At 39.7% G+C, this 21,012-nt stretch overlaps 1 protein-coding gene across 1 annotated transcript in view; it reads right to left on the bottom strand.

Moving 5' to 3' along the window:
- Col9a1 (collagen type IX alpha 1 chain) overlaps positions 1 to 21,012 on the bottom strand; it is a 107,847-nt gene that overhangs the window by 23,812 nt on the left and 63,023 nt on the right. The window contains exons 28-36 of the mRNA XM_033756841.1: positions 19,048 to 19,101; positions 18,393 to 18,464; positions 17,855 to 17,890; positions 17,118 to 17,162; positions 15,804 to 15,836; positions 10,874 to 11,020; positions 10,685 to 10,739; positions 8,715 to 8,903; positions 318 to 395 (exon numbers count right to left, since the gene is read on the bottom strand). Coding sequence (XP_033612732.1) covers positions 318 to 395; positions 8,715 to 8,903; positions 10,685 to 10,739; positions 10,874 to 11,020; positions 15,804 to 15,836; positions 17,118 to 17,162; positions 17,855 to 17,890; positions 18,393 to 18,464; positions 19,048 to 19,101 — 709 coding nt within the window. The remainder of the gene's footprint in view (positions 1 to 317; positions 396 to 8,714; positions 8,904 to 10,684; positions 10,740 to 10,873; positions 11,021 to 15,803; positions 15,837 to 17,117; positions 17,163 to 17,854; positions 17,891 to 18,392; positions 18,465 to 19,047; positions 19,102 to 21,012) is intronic.

Below are 21,012 nucleotides of genomic sequence, written 5' to 3'. Positions count from 1 at the left end.
GGGTCAGAACGGACTCAGCTTCATCCATTCGGATTTTTACAGCAAGTAGGCAGGCTGTGTGTGGCCGGACCTTGACACTATTCTTATAGCATCTTCTGATGGAATTAATATTTCAAGCCCTGACATCTATTTTCTTGCAAAGCAAATAGACATGACTTACAAATCATTTAGCTGTTCATTAAAGCTGATCTTGGAAAAGCTATGTCAGCCACTATAATCAGTCGAGGAGCCCAAGTTAATGCTTGGAAAACGTTACCCGCGTCAGACTGCGCACTTCCTGTCAGTCCCTCCACTTGTCCCCCACGCATCGCACGTACCTGGGAGGCCTGGTACTCCGGGCAAACCCTTGGGACCTCTTCCTGGAGGGCCGCGTGCTCCCTTTTCTCCCATCTCACCTGCGTTTCATAAAAGAAATGTTATTTTTCCATATGTCTATAAAATAAGCTTATCTTATTTATATATATATTGGGGGGACGGGGTACCAGGGATCAAACTCAGGACCTTCCGCTTGCAAGGCAGGCGGCAGAACCACTGAGCTATATCCCGGGCCCTTGAACTTCTTTATTCTTAAATGCTAAGCAAAGACAAAATTCAGAAACCAAAAGTTAGGGAATTACCTCAAGCTAGATTACAGAAAAAATATAACAAGGTAAAAATCAGGTTCATCCTATGAACAGATTGCATGGGTGAAAATCAGATGATCATAGCTATCAATACTTCATAAAATATTACATTTAAAATATTTCATAAAACAGTATAGACATTCTAGGTATGTTATAGGTACTATAGGTAACTCATAAAATAGAAAACATACTTAATAAAGCAATCGATAAATTAAAAATCAATAACCGCAGTCTTAACATGGTAAAATGAGTGTCAACCCAAAAGGTAGCATAATGCTCACAGGAAAACAAAAAGCAGCCCGACCCCAGTCAACTGCATCATTTGGCAAGAGGAGTTAAAACCAACCCTATTTCCAGGTGACAGGGGCATTAATTTCCAAACTCTAGAAAATCAACTCAGTTACCGCACAGGAGAAGAGAATTCGGTAAGCTACCAGGACACAAAATTAATACGTAGAAAGGCTAACCATGTAACACCAACAACAACCAGTTATAAGCCATGGGGGCAAAGGCGCCGACGGCATTAAACTGCTAAAAAAAGGAAGAGTGAGCTCAACACGAAGTATGTAAGGCTGCTATGAAAAGGTGAACATTTCTAAAGGATACAGAAAGACTCGGAAAACGTTCTGTAAGTAAATGACATCATCATAAAAACTGGTCACCTTCCCCTACGCTTTTGTGATGATCCGAGTAAAAACATAAACACATGCTTATAACCAGAGAAGGTAATTCTGGACTTTGTACAGAAAAACACAAAAGCCAGAATAACTAAAGACCACAGAAAAGCAATGAGGAGGTGATTAATCCTGCCAGATATTAAACAATTAAACGGTGTGACACCACTCCATGGGAAGACCAGGACAGGAAGCCTGAACCCTGCCCTAATACATGGGGAAATTCACTTTCTATTAAAGGTGATGTCTTAAAACGGGAAATCCCATTCAATAAAATGGTGGTGAGAAAGTGGGCAATCAGTTGGAAAAAACACCAGATCAAGACCTGAATGCCTCATACTGCATTCCAGGATGAACTACAAATACAGCCAGTATTGAGAAACCAGAAGAAAACAAAAAAGACAAATTTTAGAACTTCAGATTTGAGCTGGCCTTCCTGGTATGATTCAAAATATGGAGAGTTCCTAAAATCAGTATAGAAAGGCCAATGACACAATAAAAAAAGAGCAAATTACACAAAGCTAAAATGAAAATGTCCCCTAAATATATGAAAAGATCCCTGAATTCACTTTCACAACACAAATAAATGCAACTTTGCCAAAGCACAGAGATGCTACTTTAACCTAAAAGACCAGCGAAAGTTCCAAAGTTAAATGAGACAAAGGTTTAGCAAGCACGTAGAACAACAGGGCAGTGCACGTTGCCACTGAGCGTGTACAGTGGCACCGGCTCCTTGGAGGGAGATTTGACAGCAGCTATCAAATTACAAACAGAAGCTCCACTGTGCTCAGCAATTCTACTTTTAGAAATTTATCACAGCAACAGAAATAGGGACAGAAGTAGAGGCAGAGAATAGGTTGGCACTGTGTACAAAAATGAAACATATACTGTTTTCACAGAGCTTTGTGTAATAGCTGAAGTTGAAGCCCATCCTGGACAATTGAGCAAGATCCTGTGTCAAAATTTAAAAATACTCAAGGCTAGGGAATACAGCTCAGTGCAAAAGTCCTGGGTTCAATCCCCAGGACTGCAAAAAAAAAAAAAATCTAAATTAAACATTATGTTACTTCCACAGAATGGAATGCTATACAGCTGTGAAGAAAAGCTGGGCAGCTCTTTGGAATGATCCCCAGGATATATTATTAAGTGAAAAAAACAAGGACCAGATCACTTGCTAAGGTAAAATATGATTCTGTTTATAAAAGGATGGAGAGAAAAGCACATATTCACGCATCCTTATATATCATCACTTGTAAGGATTTGAAGGAAAACTAACTGTAATTACATGGCAGAGAGGATAGAGAATCACAGACAGGAGACAGAGGTAGGAGAAAAACTTTTCACAAATAGCTTTTATACATTTATACATTTTTGAGCAATGTAAATTGAGAATTGCCAAGAATAAATTAATGATTTTGAAAAATTTAAAGTGTGGGGTCCGCATGCCCTCCGCTACTGACTCATTATTTCTGAGGGACATGTTTTGGATTACAACCAAGCATGTGTACTTCAAGAAATCGCAAGGCAGTCAACGGAGCATGGGGTCCAGCAGCCACAGAACAAAGCTGCATGATTACCCCGGCCCCTGCAGAGACCAATCCGGAAACCTGGCCTCATTCAAAACATGCCTGAATACTTTATTTAACTGACCCTAAATGACACGCACCATACCGTTCTTCTACTATTGTTCCACGACACTGTTAAAAAGACACACAGACACCTCACAACAAGCTCCGCATGGAATCATTTCTTCCACACATTGAATATCAGTCCAGTCTTCTTCCATCTTGAGTCAAGTTTGTTATGATTTAAAATACAAGGTCAGGTGCACAAGGAAAATAAGAAGAATACCAGTACAATCATCTGTACGGTAGCCAAATACTGAAAAACTGATTAGGAAGTAAATGTTTAAAGTCAACGTAGTTTATTTTGCTGTGAGTACGCCTCTTGTGAATGCTTTTATGATGAATCAACTATGTTTTCACAACAATTTAACCTTACATGAATTCTATGTGTGTAAGGCTACAGAGCTGCACTTGTACTCATTCACATGCGCTAGTTTTTATTTTTCATTCATCATCAAATGGCCTCACTCTATTAGAAGATATGACAACTAGTGTCATGAAACTAACAGCTCAAGCCTTCTTGTTAATTTAGCAATTTCAATGTCATCACTGAAATTCTGGAGGCTGGCAATAAAAAGACAATCTCCAAATGTGCCGCATATTCTGAAGATATGGGGTGAAGATTACAAATCAAGTGGAGCTTTCATACTGGGAGTGAAAGTTAAACTTAATTACACATTGTAGCATGAAATTATACCAACTTTCAAATGTTGCCCTATGAAAAGAAAAAAATATGAGAGAAGGAAAAAATGGAAACAAAGTCTGTAAATGTGGAAGGGTGGAGGTGGCGGTGGGAGGGCAGGGAATGGGGAAAAAGAAGAACCAAGAAACATCATGTAAAGGTACAAGATCCGAATGATGACTGTAACTGCACTGTATACCTAAAGAGTACCAGTAAACTCAATGAAAAAAAAATAAAATAAAATGTTGCCCTGTTTCACTCAAGAGTTTAAACAGCAGTGGCAATAGTCCCTAAGTGTCGTGTAGAATTCAGCAGTGAAGCCACCAGGACCCGGACTTTTCTTCATTGGTAAGTTTTTTTATTACATTTCCAATTTCATTGATTGATATTGGGTTGTTTAGAATTTTCAGGTTTTCATTCACCTTTGGTAATTCACCTGTATCTAGAAGTCTGACCATTTCTTCTGTGTTTTCCATCTTATTGGTATAAAGGTTCTCAAAGTAGATATTGATGAACCTCTGGCTTGGTGCTGAGTCCAATGTAATTTCACCCTTTTTGTTCCTAACTGCATAAATTTGGGCCTTTTCTTCCTTTTTATTTTTGGATAAGGGTGGCTAAGGGTTTGTCAAGTTTGTTTATTCTTTTGAAGAACCAACTCCTTTGCTTAATTGATTTTTTTTGTGTCATTCTTAGTCTCTATTGCATTGATTTCTGTTTCCGAACTTTATAATTTCCTCCTTTGTATGAGCTTTGGATTTGAGATTCCACCTCACCCCAGGAAGAATGGGTGCTATCAAGAAATCAACCAATAACAAATGCTGACAGGGCTGTAGAGAAAATGGAAAACTTCTCTATTTTTGGTAAGAGTATAGACTGGTGCAACCACTGTGGAAATCAATATGGAGATACCTCAAACAACTAGGATTAGAAGTCCCATTTGACACCACTATTCCCCTGCTGGGTATCTTCCCAACAGAATTAAAAGAATCATACCACAGTAATATATGCTCACCCACGTTTATAGTGGCGTAGTTTGTAATAGATACTACTTGGAAACAGCCCAGTTGCCCTTTAACTGGAGACTCGATAAAGAAGATGTGGGTTTTTTAAAATATAAAATGGAGTACTCCTCAGCTATAAGGAACAAGAAACTAGAGACATTTATAGCTAAGTGGATGCACACTGAGGCCATACACTTTAGTGACATAAAGAGGACACACATATTTAAGTACCAGTTTCTCTGGTGTGAAACACTGAAAGTGTAAATAAGGATCAAAATGTATAAGAGGCAATAAAAAAGGAAGAAACGGTGCAAAGGTGAAGAGGAGGTGGGAGGGGTAAGAAAAGGGAATAGAATTAATAGGAGAAAATGAAAAAACGGAAACAGTCTTTGTAAATAGGGAAGGGTGGAGGGGTTGAAGGGAGGGCAGAGGAAGAAGAACCAAGATAGATTATGTAAAGGTACAAATTCCCAATGATGAATGGAATTACATTGTACACCTAAAATGTACCAGTACAATTAATGAATGGAAAAAAGAAAGAATGCAGTCGTGCACTCTGCAACAAAATGGAAAGAACTGGAAAGGAAAAAAAAGTTGCCCTAGCAAGACTGCTGTCTTGAGAGGTTCTTTTGACTCTAGGTCATAGAAAAATAAAGTCCGGATGGCCCCTGCGTCAGAGCGCACGGTAGACAGATGCTCCCCAGCGAACCAGCGCACCTGGTTCCATCACCAGACTGCGCTACTTCACGTCCTGACTGTGAGTCTCTCTGGGCGAGAGGTCTGCCTCCGTTAGCCCACACAAAGTCCACACAAGCGCATGAAGACAGCCAGGTCTGGTGGGGCACAAATACCAACACCTGCAAAACTAAGGCAAGTTCAAGTCCAGCCTGAGCTACACAGTAAGAGCTGTCTCAAATCCCCCAGAAATTAAAAAAAAAAAAAAAAACAACTTTTTTTTAAAAGAGCTTAATCTCGGATATAAAGGAAAATATACTTTGTGTGGCAAAGCAGCTCATTTTGAACGGTGAAAACTCTCATTGCTCCCAGTTGCTATCTATTTCATTTACTGGCAAGCCGTAATTGACGCTCTCTTCCTATGAGCAGATTAATACTGAAAAAGGTGTTAGTCACAGTTGCAACATGAGTGTTTTCTCAAACCTTCATTTACATACTGGCACATCTCTGTGACTCACACTAAAATATCTAAAACTATACAGCCTCATTCTAAGGAACTTAAAATTCATCCAAACTGAATGTTTAAAAATAATATTTACGGCACGCGAGACCAATGCAACACAAATGTGGAGTACAAGGCAGGGTGGCTGTCTGTCCCACTGTGCGTGTGTTTAAAAAAGGCGGTAGGTGTGGGTGGGCCTTGACGCTACAGGCTGGGTAAGAGTGCACAGACAGGCCAGTGAAAAACAGGATCACCACACGTGGGATCTAACCTTCGACTATGACGAAAGGCGTATTTTTATAAGCCCTTACTGACGTGCCCCGCTGTGTTTTTCAAGGTACAAGAGGAACCAGTGACTTTGACAGAGCCTGAACTGTTAAAAGCATTAATAACAAAAGTGGTTTCTTATTTATGTAACAATTTCTCTGAAGAAAGACCCAAAAGTGCCTATGTGGTAGAACAAAATGCATAATACCCCTTCCTTACTACATATAAGGAAAAATAATGCATTACTACTAAAATAAAGCTCTAACTGGCTGAAGATTTAAAGCTTCGAAATGGTAGAGTATCTTTTTTCCAGTGGAAAATTTGAGCTGCAAAACTTTGGACGGCAGAAAACTGCATCTCTCTTAATAAATATTACTACTCGTGTATGTACTGGGATAAGAAAGTCATAACCTAGAATTACCTAGAATTGTGCATTTCCAAATGTGTTAACAGCATTGAATGATTAAGAAAATCTGATAGCTTCTCCCTGTCTCCACCTCAAATTTCAGAAGTAAAAGTAAACGAAGATACTCCTGTGAAGGAATTCCATGACAAAAAGGGATGAGGAGCTGGGGAACAAAAAGGCATTTAGAGAAAAAGACTAAACCAACACACTATGTCATGAACACAGGAAGAAAAATGAGGGAGAAATGCATTATTACCCAGCTGTGCTTGGCACATGAGCTCCAGGCTGGAGACATTTTCCAGGTCCCAAACATACAAACACACTTTTCTTATTTTCAAATGAATTGCTCCTGTTCAGCCGGGCAAAGCAGTCCAACCTAGTCCCGATGCACTGGGCCTAAGACCTTCCAGAAAGCTTCCCAGACAACTCGCCTTTGTTCTCAGTGGCTCTCAAGCTGGGGAGTGCTTTAAAATCCCAATGCCCAGGCCAATTAAATCAGAATCTCTGGAAATAGGCCCCAGACGTGGGCAGTTTTTGAGCTCCTCCGGTGATTCCAGTGTGCAGTCAAGGTTGAGCGAGACAGCTCTGGACAGATTGCTCCAACATAGCACGTGACAAGGACATTTTCATTTGTTGAAGGACAGTTGTGTTACTGACTCAAAGTTAAACTCTGCTCCAAACACGGAGACTTCCTCTTAGCCCACGAAAACCGGGCTGTGGTTTCTGTAGCCCCTACAAGGAGAGCACTTTCAGTAGGAAAATGGCAACTGATTGCTCCGGACCAAGGTTTAACTTAACGAGGATCACCCGCGGGCCTGTTAAACCAGCCCACTGGGCCTCGCAGGCATGGGGCAGAGAATCTGCGACCCTAATAGGGTCCTTCCTCCCAAGACCTCTCAAAACTTTGCTCTGCAGAGATGCTGCCCCCTATGGGCTATGGGTCCAACGAAATCAACTAGAATTTCTTAGGACTGATCTGCAGGAGGATGAGGACCACCCACAGGAGTCCCCTAAGACACAGGTTCCTAACTCAGAGCCAAAAGCAGGGCAATGATGAACAGGTACGTGATTCTTCTCAGAGAAAATGTCCAGTACTCTCAGCTCTGTCATTTGTCCAGCCTCTGAAAGCTTTGAAATTGTGCCAGCCTTACAAGAACCCCCAATTAGAGCTCATTTTTTAACATGCAGCTCTGCACCTGCCAAAAAAAGTAATTAAATACATTGTTCCAGCTGAGAATGGAGTCAGCCAAATGCATCAGCAATTCATTTATAATCCGAAAAGGCAGCCTGCCTGCCCTCTGACCACTCACACCATAATATTTATCCCTAATTGGAGCACCACTGCATTAAAATAAAAACGTCCCTTTCTTGGTTTTGATGCCATGTCTCTCTGAAGCTCCCCCAGAGAGCTGTCAGGAACTCATTATGGGTTAGAAATTCACTTTGTTTTATCCTCCATAAATCATCCAAGGCACATACACCCCAAGCTGACATACTCACCGCAACTAGCAACTGCCAGCAGGGGCAACTAGTTCTGCTAGTCTTGCGGGATCCCTTACACACGCACACACCTGTTTTTCAGCAAAATACTGGATGCAATCTTGCTTTAAATAAAAGCAGAAAACCAAACTCGTATTTGAGGAACAAAGTTAGACTGCAATTCAAAGTTGAAAATACTCCCTCAAAGGTACATATCCAATGCCCCTTTTTATGTTTGTGTGTGTGTGTGTGTTTGTTTGGTACCAGGGATGGAACTCAAGACCCTGTGCCTTCCAGGCAGGTGGCAACACCACTGAGCTAAATCCCCGGCCCTTAATGCTACTGTTTAAAAGGAGGCAGCTCCAGTTCATGATACAGTTTTTCTTATGTCCCACAAATGATGCTTGTTAGTTTAAGTAGGATACAAACATTCGAAGGATAGCTGCCATTTTAGAAAAGCTCAACAATGACCTTAGGGTCCTCGAAACAAATGATCTCCCATAAGGTTTATTTTGAACTATGAATGAGGCAGAGTATAATTGAGCAAGATCAGGATTAAAAGCTTGGGTTGTTTAATTCGAGTGTTTTCGCCTGATGTTGGGGGATAATCAGAATCAGCAGAGAATTCTACAAGAGTTTCAAATCCTTTCAATGTATCTTTCTTATCTACCAGGATATTCAGAGATCAGTAAAATGTGAATTTCTTGAGCTTGCATGTGGATTACACATCTGAAAAAAGGCGGAGTGTGGTTTTCTTTACACCTGGACAGAATAGCTTACCTTTAGGTCCCCTCAAACCAAGAGCACCTGGGGGACCCTTAATGCCTGGGAGGCCTCGAGTGCCCATCTGACCCGGGAAACCATTCTCTCCAGGGGGCCCAGGGGGCCCGGGGGGACCAGGCCTGCCAGGGAGACCAGAGGCACCCGAGTCCGGACGCTTGAGACTGGCAGCCATCTCTGCAAAATGCTCTGAAAGATAACAGACACAACAACCCAGAGAGGGATTAGAACACAGAGAGAGGTTTGCCAAGTGGCTTTCTTTGCTACTGTGTCGCCAGAGCTTCCAGGCTGGGGGAAGAGATGGAGAAAGCCACACACTTTCCCTGGGCTTTCTACCCACAAACTTCTGCGGTGCTGCTTTCTTTGCCCTCCCTGGGTATATCTGGTCATGGACAGTGAGGGGAGAGGGGCTACAACAGCAAGTCTCTGGGATGAGGTGGCGTTGGAAGGCGCAGTTTGTCACCTGAATCCTAGCTGGCTATCTGCAGACCCAGGACAGAAAGGAAGATGAGTTCCCTCACGGCGAAGGGAATGCTGCCAAGGACATCACGCAGGATCAGTGCCGAGACCCCACTTGAGGTCTAGTCTCAAGGCCAAAAGCCTTCTCAGATTTACAGTATTATATAACCCGAAATGCCATGAAGATTTGTGGTTTCTTAGAAATCCCCCTTCATGGTCTTTTCATGCTTGGAAAAGACAACAATCGTTAAAAATAACCTGTTTCTTGAGAATGGCCACAGTCTGTCTTAAAAACTAATAACTGGGCTTTTCCAGGAATCACTAAATAGATTTAGAACTACCCACTAAAGCCATAGAAAACAATTAAAATACTCTAAGGGAAATATTTTAGTATAATATTGTTTAAAGCTCTAGGATAAAGGAGAATAATGAATTGGAAATAATCTTCCAGCCAAGTTTTTTTAATTATTTAAATGTGAATTTGCCTTATTTAAGCAAAAAAATCATAATTTTCTAGATGTTTAATACTACTAATGTTTAAAACTAAAATCGATTTTTAAGATATATAATGAGGAAAAATCATAATTTTCTAGATGTTTAAAACTATTAATGTTTAAAACTAAAATAGATTTTCAAGATATGTAATGAGATCAATATTGATTTTCAAATACAGAAGTCCTCATTTCATTCCTGCTTGAGTCTAGAAAACTCTACCAGTATTTCTGACAAACTAGACTATCTGGAGAGCATAGAAATGAAGAGAGCTTCTTCAGGACAGATTTATCTCCACCAGAACAAGATAAATTTCTGTTGTTAGGTTCTAAATGTTATATAGGATCTCCTCAGAGGATACTTTTGTGCTTCTTCATTGTTCTGTGTGGTTTCAGAAGTAGACCACTTCTGAAACAGATAATAGTTGTCATCACTACAGCAGAATTTAGATAAAAATTTACATGTGTGAAATATATTACCGTTTTGGAAAATATTAGTCATTGCCATATCCATATGTAGTTCATGAGTAAAAACAATGTCCTTCTGCTTCTTATGAGCATGGAATCTGTCATTTAGCTTTTTCAGAGAGAAATCTTAGGGCCAACGCTAGATACACATTCGGAGGTCAAAACTTGAGGTGGGAGAGATGCCAGAGAATTTTGTGCTCCAAAAAAAAAGAGTGTGGAGTGTGTGTGTGTGCATGTGTGTGTGCGTGTGTGCATGTGTGCACATGCACGTGCACGGTTTTTAATACATTATCCCCTGCCTGGGAAGGAAAAAAAAAAGGAAGGGAGGAAGGGATAAAAGAAAGTGGGCTCACACATCAAGGCTATATTTTACTTTGAGACTATAAACTATTGCGGGTGGAAATAATTGGATAAAACAGAATTGGCATTAACATTATTCACCACTCTTAAAGCACAAAAAGCCACTGTGATTTACCCTTGCATGCTTACAAGAATACAATCTAAGAACCAAGAGTTGATGGTGGAAAAGTTAAATCACTGTGATTTACTTACCTTGCATGACCCTCATGCAAACCTGCTTAATGTGCTGATCTGTCGGCGCTCTGCCCTGGGACAGGAAAGAAACAGGCGGTTTATGCAGGGACCCACAAAGAGGACACTGTTAAACAGTAAACCCACAGGCTCTTCACAAGAGCTGAGGAGCCGTGGCCAGCAAGCCCCACTGCAAGGGAACCCACTCACCGGAGGGCCCTGGGCCCCAGGCAGCCCGGTGGCGCCCTGCTCTCCCTGCACACCCCGGGGTCCAGGCAGTCCTCTAGGTCCTTCCACTCCAGGAAGCCCCCGAATTCCTTCAGGGCCTCTCAAGCCAGGCTCCCCAGGGTTACCCACCTGGAACAAGGTTACCCACTGTGAAACGAGGGCTAGACACAAGCGGTGTTCCTGTTACTATTAACACAAGCCCTTGCATGACATTCTGTGGGAAATGCACAATAAAACACAGATTGTTCCAAGAAAACAAGCTATTTGGCCTCTATAACATTTGAATGGTGAAGTTGACAGCAGTAAGTATATCCAAGAGTTATAAAATACTAAGGTAAATTAAATGAATGCACTTACAATGACACATTTAAAATGCTGCATTTAAAACACTGGGTCAAAAAGGGCACATTCATAGTTTACCAAAGTAATAAGCCTAGTTTTCTTAGTTCACCGAAAAGAAAGTTTTGTGCTATTATCTGTTTGTTTCTTTGTAAGAGAACCTTCTTTGTTCATGTCTTGTACTCAGAGCAACTACTTTGAAGATAATGTTACAGAGTATTGTTATTCTCTTATTATTTTGCTATGAAATTTTATTTTTTCAGAAAGTATTAAGGAAGTTAAGTTTCTAAACACTAAAAATAAGTTTAAAATAAATGGTTTTCTCCATACCAAAGCATATACAAGTTTGAGGGGTTTTTGTTTTGTTTTGTTTTGTTTTGTTTTTTTCTGAAAGCAGACTATTAAAAGTATTTAAAAGGATCCCCATCTGCATAATGCTGTAAAAAGAGTCTAAATGAATTCCATTTGGGGGAAACTCAAATTCGTTCAGTTCCTCTGGTGGAATCCGTGTTAGAGGAGTCACAGGGTACTGTCGTTCAGAGGAAGTCTGAGCTGATAAAAGGACAGGAGGCAGCAAGGGAATGCTAGTGTTCCAGACATGAATGTTCATAAAGCTCCTTAATCCTGCACATGAGCTTTCCTTGTGCAAAGAGGAAAGACAGCTTCCCTAACTTCATGCCAAAGAACTGCTATTCGTCAAAGTCAACTTACTAAAACTGCTTCTGTGAGGAAATCATGGCCTAAAAGACTTCCTGAAAGACAGTGTCAGCAAGAACAGGAGAGCAGAAGATATGCTATGGAAGGCTCCAGGACCGTGAGATGCCCACGGCAAAGAACCGTAACAACAAAGCAACAAAGAGAAGCCACAGCGAACCCAGAAGGGTGCTACAGAACTGTCAGACACTGAAGGAGACCAAATCAGGGTGTACTCTCTTGCTGGCAATAGCCGAAATATCATTAGAGTAAGGGACAGGAAATTTTTGATGGATTTATCAAGGACAGATATGGTCAGATGTCAGAAAGGCCCTTGGGTCTTTGGAAAAGAATTCCTCAGTTAAGGAGCAGCGCACTGAAATAGAAATCAGGCTGCATCTCCTACTGAACAAATGTGTGTTGGAATCAATGAGGAGAGAGACTCTGTGTGGTATTAACTATTTCCTCTGTGTAGTACAGTTCAACTTCATCAGTATCTCCAGTGCAGGGTCCATAAGGCAGAGCAGGGGGAAAGCAATGAATTAAAGGCTGGTTCCTAATATTATATCCAGATTAGAGAGCAGTTAACTTATGACAATCACTGCATTGTGATCAGTTTTCTTCTTTTATAATAGTACTGTGTATTTCTAGATAGTGAAAGAGGATTTCTATTACCATGGGTTCGCTCTTTTGTTCAGTACTGATCATTTTCTTTCAAAGATTCTAAGGCATAAAATGCTATTTGAAACAGTGTTTGGAGGCAGGTGAATTAATACGATGTGATAATATCTGTTTCAGTAGAGCACCTAAAGGCTAAGCTCCAGGCATTGTACTAGTCTGGACAGGTCCTCCTGCAGAAAGGAAGGCTGAGCGGGCATCCAAATGCTCATGGAGGATGTAGCTATTCTAAGGAGAGAGGAAGTGTGTTCCAGAGAAGAGAACAGAAAAAGTGTTAAATAGCATGGCACATCCAGTACAGCAGCTGGATACAAGGTCAACACTCAAAACTCAATAGCCTTCTTGTACACAAAGAACAGGCTCACTGAGAGAGAAATTAGGGAAACAATCCCTTTCATAGTAGCATCCCAAAAATGAAATATCTAGGAATCAATCTAATGAAGGAAGCAAAAGACCTCTACATTGAGAACTACAACACTCTGGAAAATAAGAGATCAAAGAGGATGTAAGAAAATGGAAAGGCATCCCCCGTTCCTGGGTAGGAAAAACCAATATAATAAAAATGGCCATACTCCCAAAACTGCTACACAGATTCAATGCAATCCTGATTGAAATTCCAACAGTATATTTTACTGAACTAGAGAAAAAAAAATACAAAAATTCATTTGGAATCAGAAGAGACCTAGAATAGCAAAGGCAATTCTAGGCAACAGAGACATGGCAGGGAGTATCACAATCCCCAACTTGAAACTATACTAGAAAGCCACTGTAATAAAAACAGCATGGTACCAACAAATAACAGACCCAAGGATCAATGGAATAGATTAGAAGATGCAGAAACAACACCAGATATATTCAGCTACTTCATCTTTGACAAAGGAGCCAACCAACCTCACTGGAGGAAAGATAGCCTCTTTAATAAATGGTGTTGGAAAAACTGGATTTCAACTTGCCAAAGATTAAAACTAGATCCCTATCTTTCACCATGCACTAAACTAAAATTGAAGTGGATTAAAGATCTGAATATTAAAACAGAAACACTAAACTTGCTGGAAGATAAGTTAGGTAGAACTCATAAAGATATTGGCATAGGAAAAGACTTTATGAACAAATCCTCAGTAGCACAGGAACCAGCACAAAGAATCGACAATTGGGATCTCATCTTTTTAAAAAGCTTCTGCATTGCAAGAGAAACCACCAAAGAGCTAAGAGACAACCTGCAACGTGGGGGAAAAGGTTTACCAGCTGCTCCTCAGGCAAAGGTCTACTCTCCAGAATACATAAAGAACTGAAAAAAATCAGACCCACCCAATATAAAGACCCAGTTCAAAAATGGGCATCAGAAATGAACAGACATCTCTCAGACAAACAAGTAAAAGCAGCAAATAAACATGAAAAAATGTTCAGTATCACTGATCATGCGAGAGAAGCAGATGAAAACAACACTGAGATTCCACCTCAACCCAGAAAGAATGGCTGCTATCAAGAAATCAACCAATAATAAATGCTGGTGGAGTTGTGGGGAGAAAGGAACCCTTCTCCATTGTTGGTGGAATGAAGACTGGTGCAAGCACTGTGGAAATCAACATGGGGATACCTCACACAACTAGGAATAGAGGTTCCATTTAAGCCAGCTATCCCTCTGCAGGGTATCTTCCCAAAAAGAATTAAAAGAATCATACCACAGTGATATATGCTCACCCATGTTTATAGCGGCACAGTTTGTAATAGCTAAAACTTGGAAACAGCCCAATTGCCCATCAACTAGAGACTGGATAAAGAAGATGTTTGTTTGTTTGTTTGTTTTTTACAAAATGGAGTACTACTCAGCCATAAAGAATAAAAAACTAGAGATATTTACAGTTAAATGGTTAAGGCCATTCTCTTAAAGCCATACTCTTAAGTGAAACTAATAAGACACACATGTAAATACCGAGTATTTTCTCTGGTGTGAAAAACTAAAAGTGCAAATAAGGATCCAAATGTATAATTGTGTAATAGCAAGAAAAGGTCTAAAAGAGTAGGGGAAGTGGGAGGAATAGGGGAAAGGTAAAAGGGGGAAAAGAAAAATATGAGAAAAGGAAAAACATGGAAACAATGTCTTTGTAAACAGGAGAGGGTGGAGGGTGTGAAGGGAGGCCAGGGGAATGGGGAAAAAATAAGAACCAAGACACATCATGTGAAGGTACAAGATCCCAATGATGAATCTAACTGTACTGTATACCTAAAATGTACCGATAAATTCAATGTTTTTTTTAAAAGTGCAAAGGAGGAAGTATACATGGGAGAGAGGATGGGTGAAGCGAAGAACTCTTCCTCTTCTGAAGCTCTGTACACCTTGCTAACAATCCAGCTTTATTCTGTAAAATGTTATTCTTGAAGGGCTCTGAGGGAAGGAAGATTGCACAGAGGGTTTATCTTTTTGTTTAGATTACATGGGCTCTGAGGCTAATTTCTTGGATGGAGACAAAGGAGTGGGGACTATTTTAGAAACAGGAAAGACTTGGAAATTAACTAGAAGCTGGTGGTAGTGGTGTTGAGATTCAGATCTGAGCTTCGTCTTTCTCCTATTTTCTTAAATTTTGAATTATATTAGATGAACATTCCTTTCAAACTGGAAAGTCACTTCAGGTTTCCTATGAAGCAGATCTGCAATTCTGAATACATCTAATCTCCAAGGACATCAGCTGAGTTGCTGTGCAATGACAAAATTGAGCAAAATTGTATTTTCTAAATTCTAATAATTTTCTATCATGTGTTCTTATGCATTATGTCACTATCTTCCTCTATTAGAACATACAGGATATGAAGAAAATTACTGAAATATTTTGCAATAATATAACTGCCAATGAAATTCAGTTATATCGTTCTCACCATAAAGCACAAGTCAGTTTTTAAAAAATGAGTCATTTGGGGAGGAAATTCGAGTATTATCATGTAATATTCATTGAACCATTTACAACATGAAAAACTCCCTTCAGAGTTGTTAGTTCAAAAGGTAGATTCATTTATTCAATTGTGATTTTTTTTCCTATTGGATTAATCCATTACCTAAATAATAAATTTAGACATTTATTTCCCTAAAGGTAAGTCCTTTAAGAATTGAATTTTATAGAATTATTTCATAAAGCAAAGCATTACATTTTCTTCAGCTTCATTGATATTTTTAATTTTTTATACCATTACTATCCATTATACTCACAGATCCCTTTGGGCCAGGTAATCCTATATCTCCCTACATCAATAAAACAAAATTATATTAGAATAATATATTCATACTTGATAGTTTCCTAAAAATACTATGCTGTTGAAATATAGAATACCATGAACAGATTAACCTTGGCACTGCAGAAAAACATTAGACTCAAATTTGGACTTTAGTCCCCATTCTTTTACTTTGTTCTGTGACCTTATGTGACCTAGGTAACCTCCCAGCCTTTGGCTAAATGGTCTGGTAAATAGCAAGGTTAAAACTGAGTTCTTCAAGTTTCTATCCAGATCTAAAATGCTAGGCAGAATTAAGCTGTACCAGTCAAAAGATAATAAAATAGCATTGTGTTTTGAAACCCAAACACATTTAAATGACTCTTAAAACTTGTTTGTAATTCAAACAATATTTTACAGTTTATCCCCAAAAGCCTACTGAACAAAATTTGCATGCTTTTAGGCTTAAAAAAATAAATTTAAAATCTCCCACCATTAATTCTAGGTTGAGTTCAGCTCAATGTTACAGCTTCAGCTAATCTCCACTACAAAACAGAATGATTTCAAACATTCTCTTAGTCCACAAAATGAACCAGCCCAAGAGAAAATCTGGGAAGTTTTGTCCAATTCAGATATCACATTTATATTTACTCTAAATCCCAAAAACCTGGGGGGAAAATTACCAGAATTTTCCTGCGTAAAGCCCTCTAAAGCTAATTCCTGAGAAATCTAACACCCAGGCTCAAGGAACTGAAACATAAGTTTCCACGTTCTGTCACATCATTTTGTGTCAAAACCATAGTGGTGAGCTAGCAGACCAAGACAGTTTTAGCAGTAATGATGACCTGCCCTCATTCTGACTGCTTTCCAGGAGATTTAGCAGTATGACTCTCTGGAGATGGTGGTCACTTCTAGGGTTTCACAGGACAGAGACAGTCCTTGGTCACATTTGTGAACCACAGATTGCTAACTACAGTAAACCCTCAATTTTGCCTTGATGATAGCACTATTCACAGACTTTCTATTCTCCTACAAGAATCACCTTAAATGTCTAGGTGGAAGGCTGTAAGAAAATTCACCATCTATAGGGAATTCTCTAAAACTTTAAAGTTTGGTCTAGCAATTGTGGGGTAATTCTTCCCCGCTTCCCTTAATCTTGGCTATAATCTTGGAAGTCCTTTGTCAGCTTAGAGAAGAAACATCTTAGCCTTTAAAGAAGGTGGTGAAAAAAAAAGAAAATACTGACTTAGATACATTTCTAATACACTTTGAAATTGACAACATTCCCTCATTAACCAGAAAAATGTCTTACAAGGTCTCCCCTTTCTCCTGCTTCACCTTCTTCACCAGAGGCACCCTAAAAAGTAAGATGAAAGGCCACATTTTTAGTTTCTTAGTCTCACAGGTCTAGTTTGACCAGTCAATATTGATAAGCATTCGTGAGCACCCACAATGCTCCCAGTACCACGCAACAATACAAAATGGTCTCAATGAGTGCAATATGGCTGGCTAGCTCAGACGAAATCGCAGCCTACGTAGAGACCAGAAGGTGAGGTTGGGTTTTAGCTATTAAGTGCATTTAACTTGGTAAAATTAATGACTATATCCACCAATTTTGTTCTTAGGTAACCACTGAAAGAGGTCTGCTACGGTAGAAAAAGGAACCCAGGGGAAAGGCTGTGTCTGATTGGTATGCACAGGTTATTTGCTGAGGTCTTGATCCACAAAAAGTTAAAACACTATGATACAGTTACAGAAGACTCCATCAGACACGAAGGAATCAGTGTGGTCAACCAGAAGGATGGGGCCATGCTCTTACAGGAGGGACAGACAATGCGGTTAGGAGGCAGAGCTATCATTGCCTCCAGCTTATTGACACAGAAGATGAGGATGCACACCGAACCCAAATCTAGGTTTCACTACCAAGAACGCTGAAGGACACTGGGAGCCTTCCGCATTTCAATGGCCCTCATAAACCAGCCAGCCCCTTCCGGAGAAGGGGTAGGGAACAAAAGCCGCATTCCACACGGACCAATTAATACGACTTACCTGTTCACCCTTCGGACCCGGTTCACCGAATACACCCTGTAATGAACGAAGTGTGGTACTTTTTTAGTATTTTGAGCTCTTTGTATCACTTCAAGTGAACCAATTCCTGTCATTGAGCTGATGGATGAGCACAGTATGGTCAGTGTGATAGGAGATAATGTGTCTTCTCACAAAGGATTCCTAACAAGTTTCCTAAAAGAATTGGGAAGATCTGGACAAACTCACAATTGTCTCAGTAATCTCATAACCTGTGCATCCCTCCTCACAACCACATCAGATATCACGAAGAAGAATGAAAATTTAAAGCTACCTAGCATGACTGCAAATGAAATTTTTACTTTTCTCACCATTTACTTTGTCCCTTCTGATGAATTATTACATCTTTTGCTCCTTATTGTCAATGCTCAGTAATTTAACATACCTTTCCCCAAAGCTCTCTGTAATAAAGTCTAGGAAAAGTGCTCAATGGGCTAAAAGGAAGCTTGATTTCTCAATAATTATCCTTTCAGAAAAGACATTTCAGGGAGCGCTATCTTACCCTGTCACCTTTCATTCCAGGAAGTCCAGGAGGCCCAGGCAAGCCAGGGAGGCCAGGGCTACCATGAGGTCCCTGGAAAACAGACAAAGTCCCCGGAGTCACTCTCTGCCATACTGAAAGCTCGCAAGCAGACTGGGCCTCCGTGGCCTTGGCACGGGGGCTCACGGCGAGGGCAAATGTACTGTGGTCAGTTTAGCTAGGCTTCCCCAGCGGGCCTTTCTAAGTCCCCTCTGGAAGCCTGTTCTCCCTCCCCAAGCTTAGCTTTCCTTTGCAATCCTGCCCTGCAGCAGACTCAGTCAAGCTCCCCAGGGTTATCACAGCTTCTATTGCTGGGTAAACAACAGCTGTGCAAAAGGCAAAAGGCAGCACTCACTCTCAGCCCTTCTCCACTCCAAGAAGGGCCAGAGGCCAAACGTGGCACTGCATGTTTCTCTCAGTTATAAAATGAACACTACAAACCACAGGGATTAAAGTACCCTCCAAGGACATCCTACCTCCACATTTACATCTACACACATTCCTATAACAACAGAAAGCAAATGGAACCGATTTAATGAATTTTTGCAAATTGTTTTTCTCTCCTTGATTAGCTTTAAAAATGTATTCTGTTTGGTAGAAAGCAAATGAGCTCCTGGAGTTCGGACGCCTTACTTACCAGTTTACCCGGTAGGCCTGGGGATCCTGCTGGTCCTACTTCTCCTCTACTGCCCTGTAAAAACAGAAACATTACCATCAACCAGATATTGCACAAATTCAAATGATTAATTGCTATGTCATTAAGATAACAACCCAAGTATTTATTATTTTTATTTATTTATGATACTGGGGATTGAACTTGGGACCTTGCGCTTGCAAAGCAAGCAACGGAACCACAGAGCTAAATCCCCAGCCCTATTTTTTTTTTAATATAGATTTCACCAAAATACTTTCCCTTCCTTCAGCTAAAGGCATAGGACCCAGGGATGATGAACCTTTTAGAGACCAAGTGCCAACCTACACCCCAAACCCACTTACTCACTGCAAAGCACCAACACTATGATGAAATGTGAATACTGAAGGCTTTAGTTTAGAAAGAAAAAAATCCACATTAACATCTTTGTCTTAGAGGAAAACTACTCTTAAAGTGAAATAAATAGGACACACTTGTATAAATACCAAATAGTTTCTCTGGAGTGAAAAACTAAAAGTGTACATAAGGATCAAAATGTAGAATAGATAATGTGAAGTAGGAAGATAAGGTCCAAAGGAGAAGGGAAAGTAAGAGAGGGAGGGGAAAGGAAAGGAATAAATATGAGAAAAGGGAAAAATGGAAACAAAGTCTTTGTAAACAGGGAGGGGTGAAGGTGTTGAAGGGAGGGCAGGGGATGGGGGAAAAATAAGAACCAAGATACATCGTGTAAAGGCACAGATTCCCAATGATGAATGTCAGCATACTGTATACCTAAAACACACCAATAAACTTAATGAGTTTTTTTTTAAACGGAAAACACAGAAACATGCGCACCACAGGCACAAGCCATCATATATAATCCCGTGTTCATCTTTCAACAAATATTGCAATACTGTTCATTATGACTGGGAACCATTGGTAATATCTGATTCATATATGAAATTGCAGTTAGCAACTTTCAGCATCTAACTCACACTCTCTGTTGTGGCTGTTTGTGAACGTGTTTTTAAATGCTGTGTTCTTGAGGTTATTCATTACACTTGACATAATTTAAACTTGCACACAGTGCCTGAAACACAGAGTAAATTTTCAGGTCTACAGAACATTGTAAAGTAACATCTGGCAAATTATCTTTTATCTCAAAAGAGTGAAAAAAGAAAAACAAGACAGAGACATTTGTCTTTAAATTATTACTAAGAATTGAAAAGACACAGATGGTAGAAATGTATAAAGTTTCTGAGATCAAAATTTCTTTGTTTTACCCATTCTTGCTCTAACTATGTCTTAAAAGATTAAACAGACTTTGAAAAGTATAATTCATAATGAAGTTCCACTAAACACAACACTAATTCATTCTGCAGGCCAATTTTGAATATTTGAAATCTAGATTTTCAAATTTTCATTTGAAATTCTAAGCTTATTTTTAACTTTTGAGAAAAAGAGGAACAAGGACTCTTCAATTTCTTCTCCTGAGAAATTCATGTTTTATGCAATCTCATAAAAGCATGTTTTATTTCTAATACAAGCTCAACTAAGTGGAACACTAAGGATATTTGGTAAATAATCACATTTTCTGAAAGACGTACACAAAAATGAAAGAGGTCCTGTAAGTTACTTTTTCTTTAAATAACATGGCAGCTCCCTATTAACGCTTAATGTTTATAAATGCTTCCGGTAGGAATATTCTGTTCTGACCTGTATGCTATTCATTCAGCTTTAAGTTGAACAATGTATCAAGATCCATAAACCATCTGGATTTCCAGCTTCCTTAAAGGATCAAGAAATGTGTCCCAAGTTACAACAGTCTCTGGCCACGAGCTATAGTTTCATAGTTGTCATTTCATATGGCTTGTAGGTGATACAAACTAAATGCTTTTAAATACTCTTCAACAATTTTTATGTGAACAACCTCCTTGGTATAGGAGTTTGGAATGAGACACTGGTCTGTAA

Source organism: Fukomys damarensis, unplaced genomic scaffold (genome assembly GCF_012274545.1).
Source record: "Fukomys damarensis isolate Sample0158 unplaced genomic scaffold, DMR_v1.0_HiC HiC_scaffold_27, whole genome shotgun sequence".
Taxonomy (NCBI): domain Eukaryota; kingdom Metazoa; phylum Chordata; class Mammalia; order Rodentia; family Bathyergidae; genus Fukomys; species Fukomys damarensis.
The sequence above is the reverse complement of the archived record's forward strand: the minus strand, read 5'-3'. Positions and strand labels throughout refer to the sequence as shown.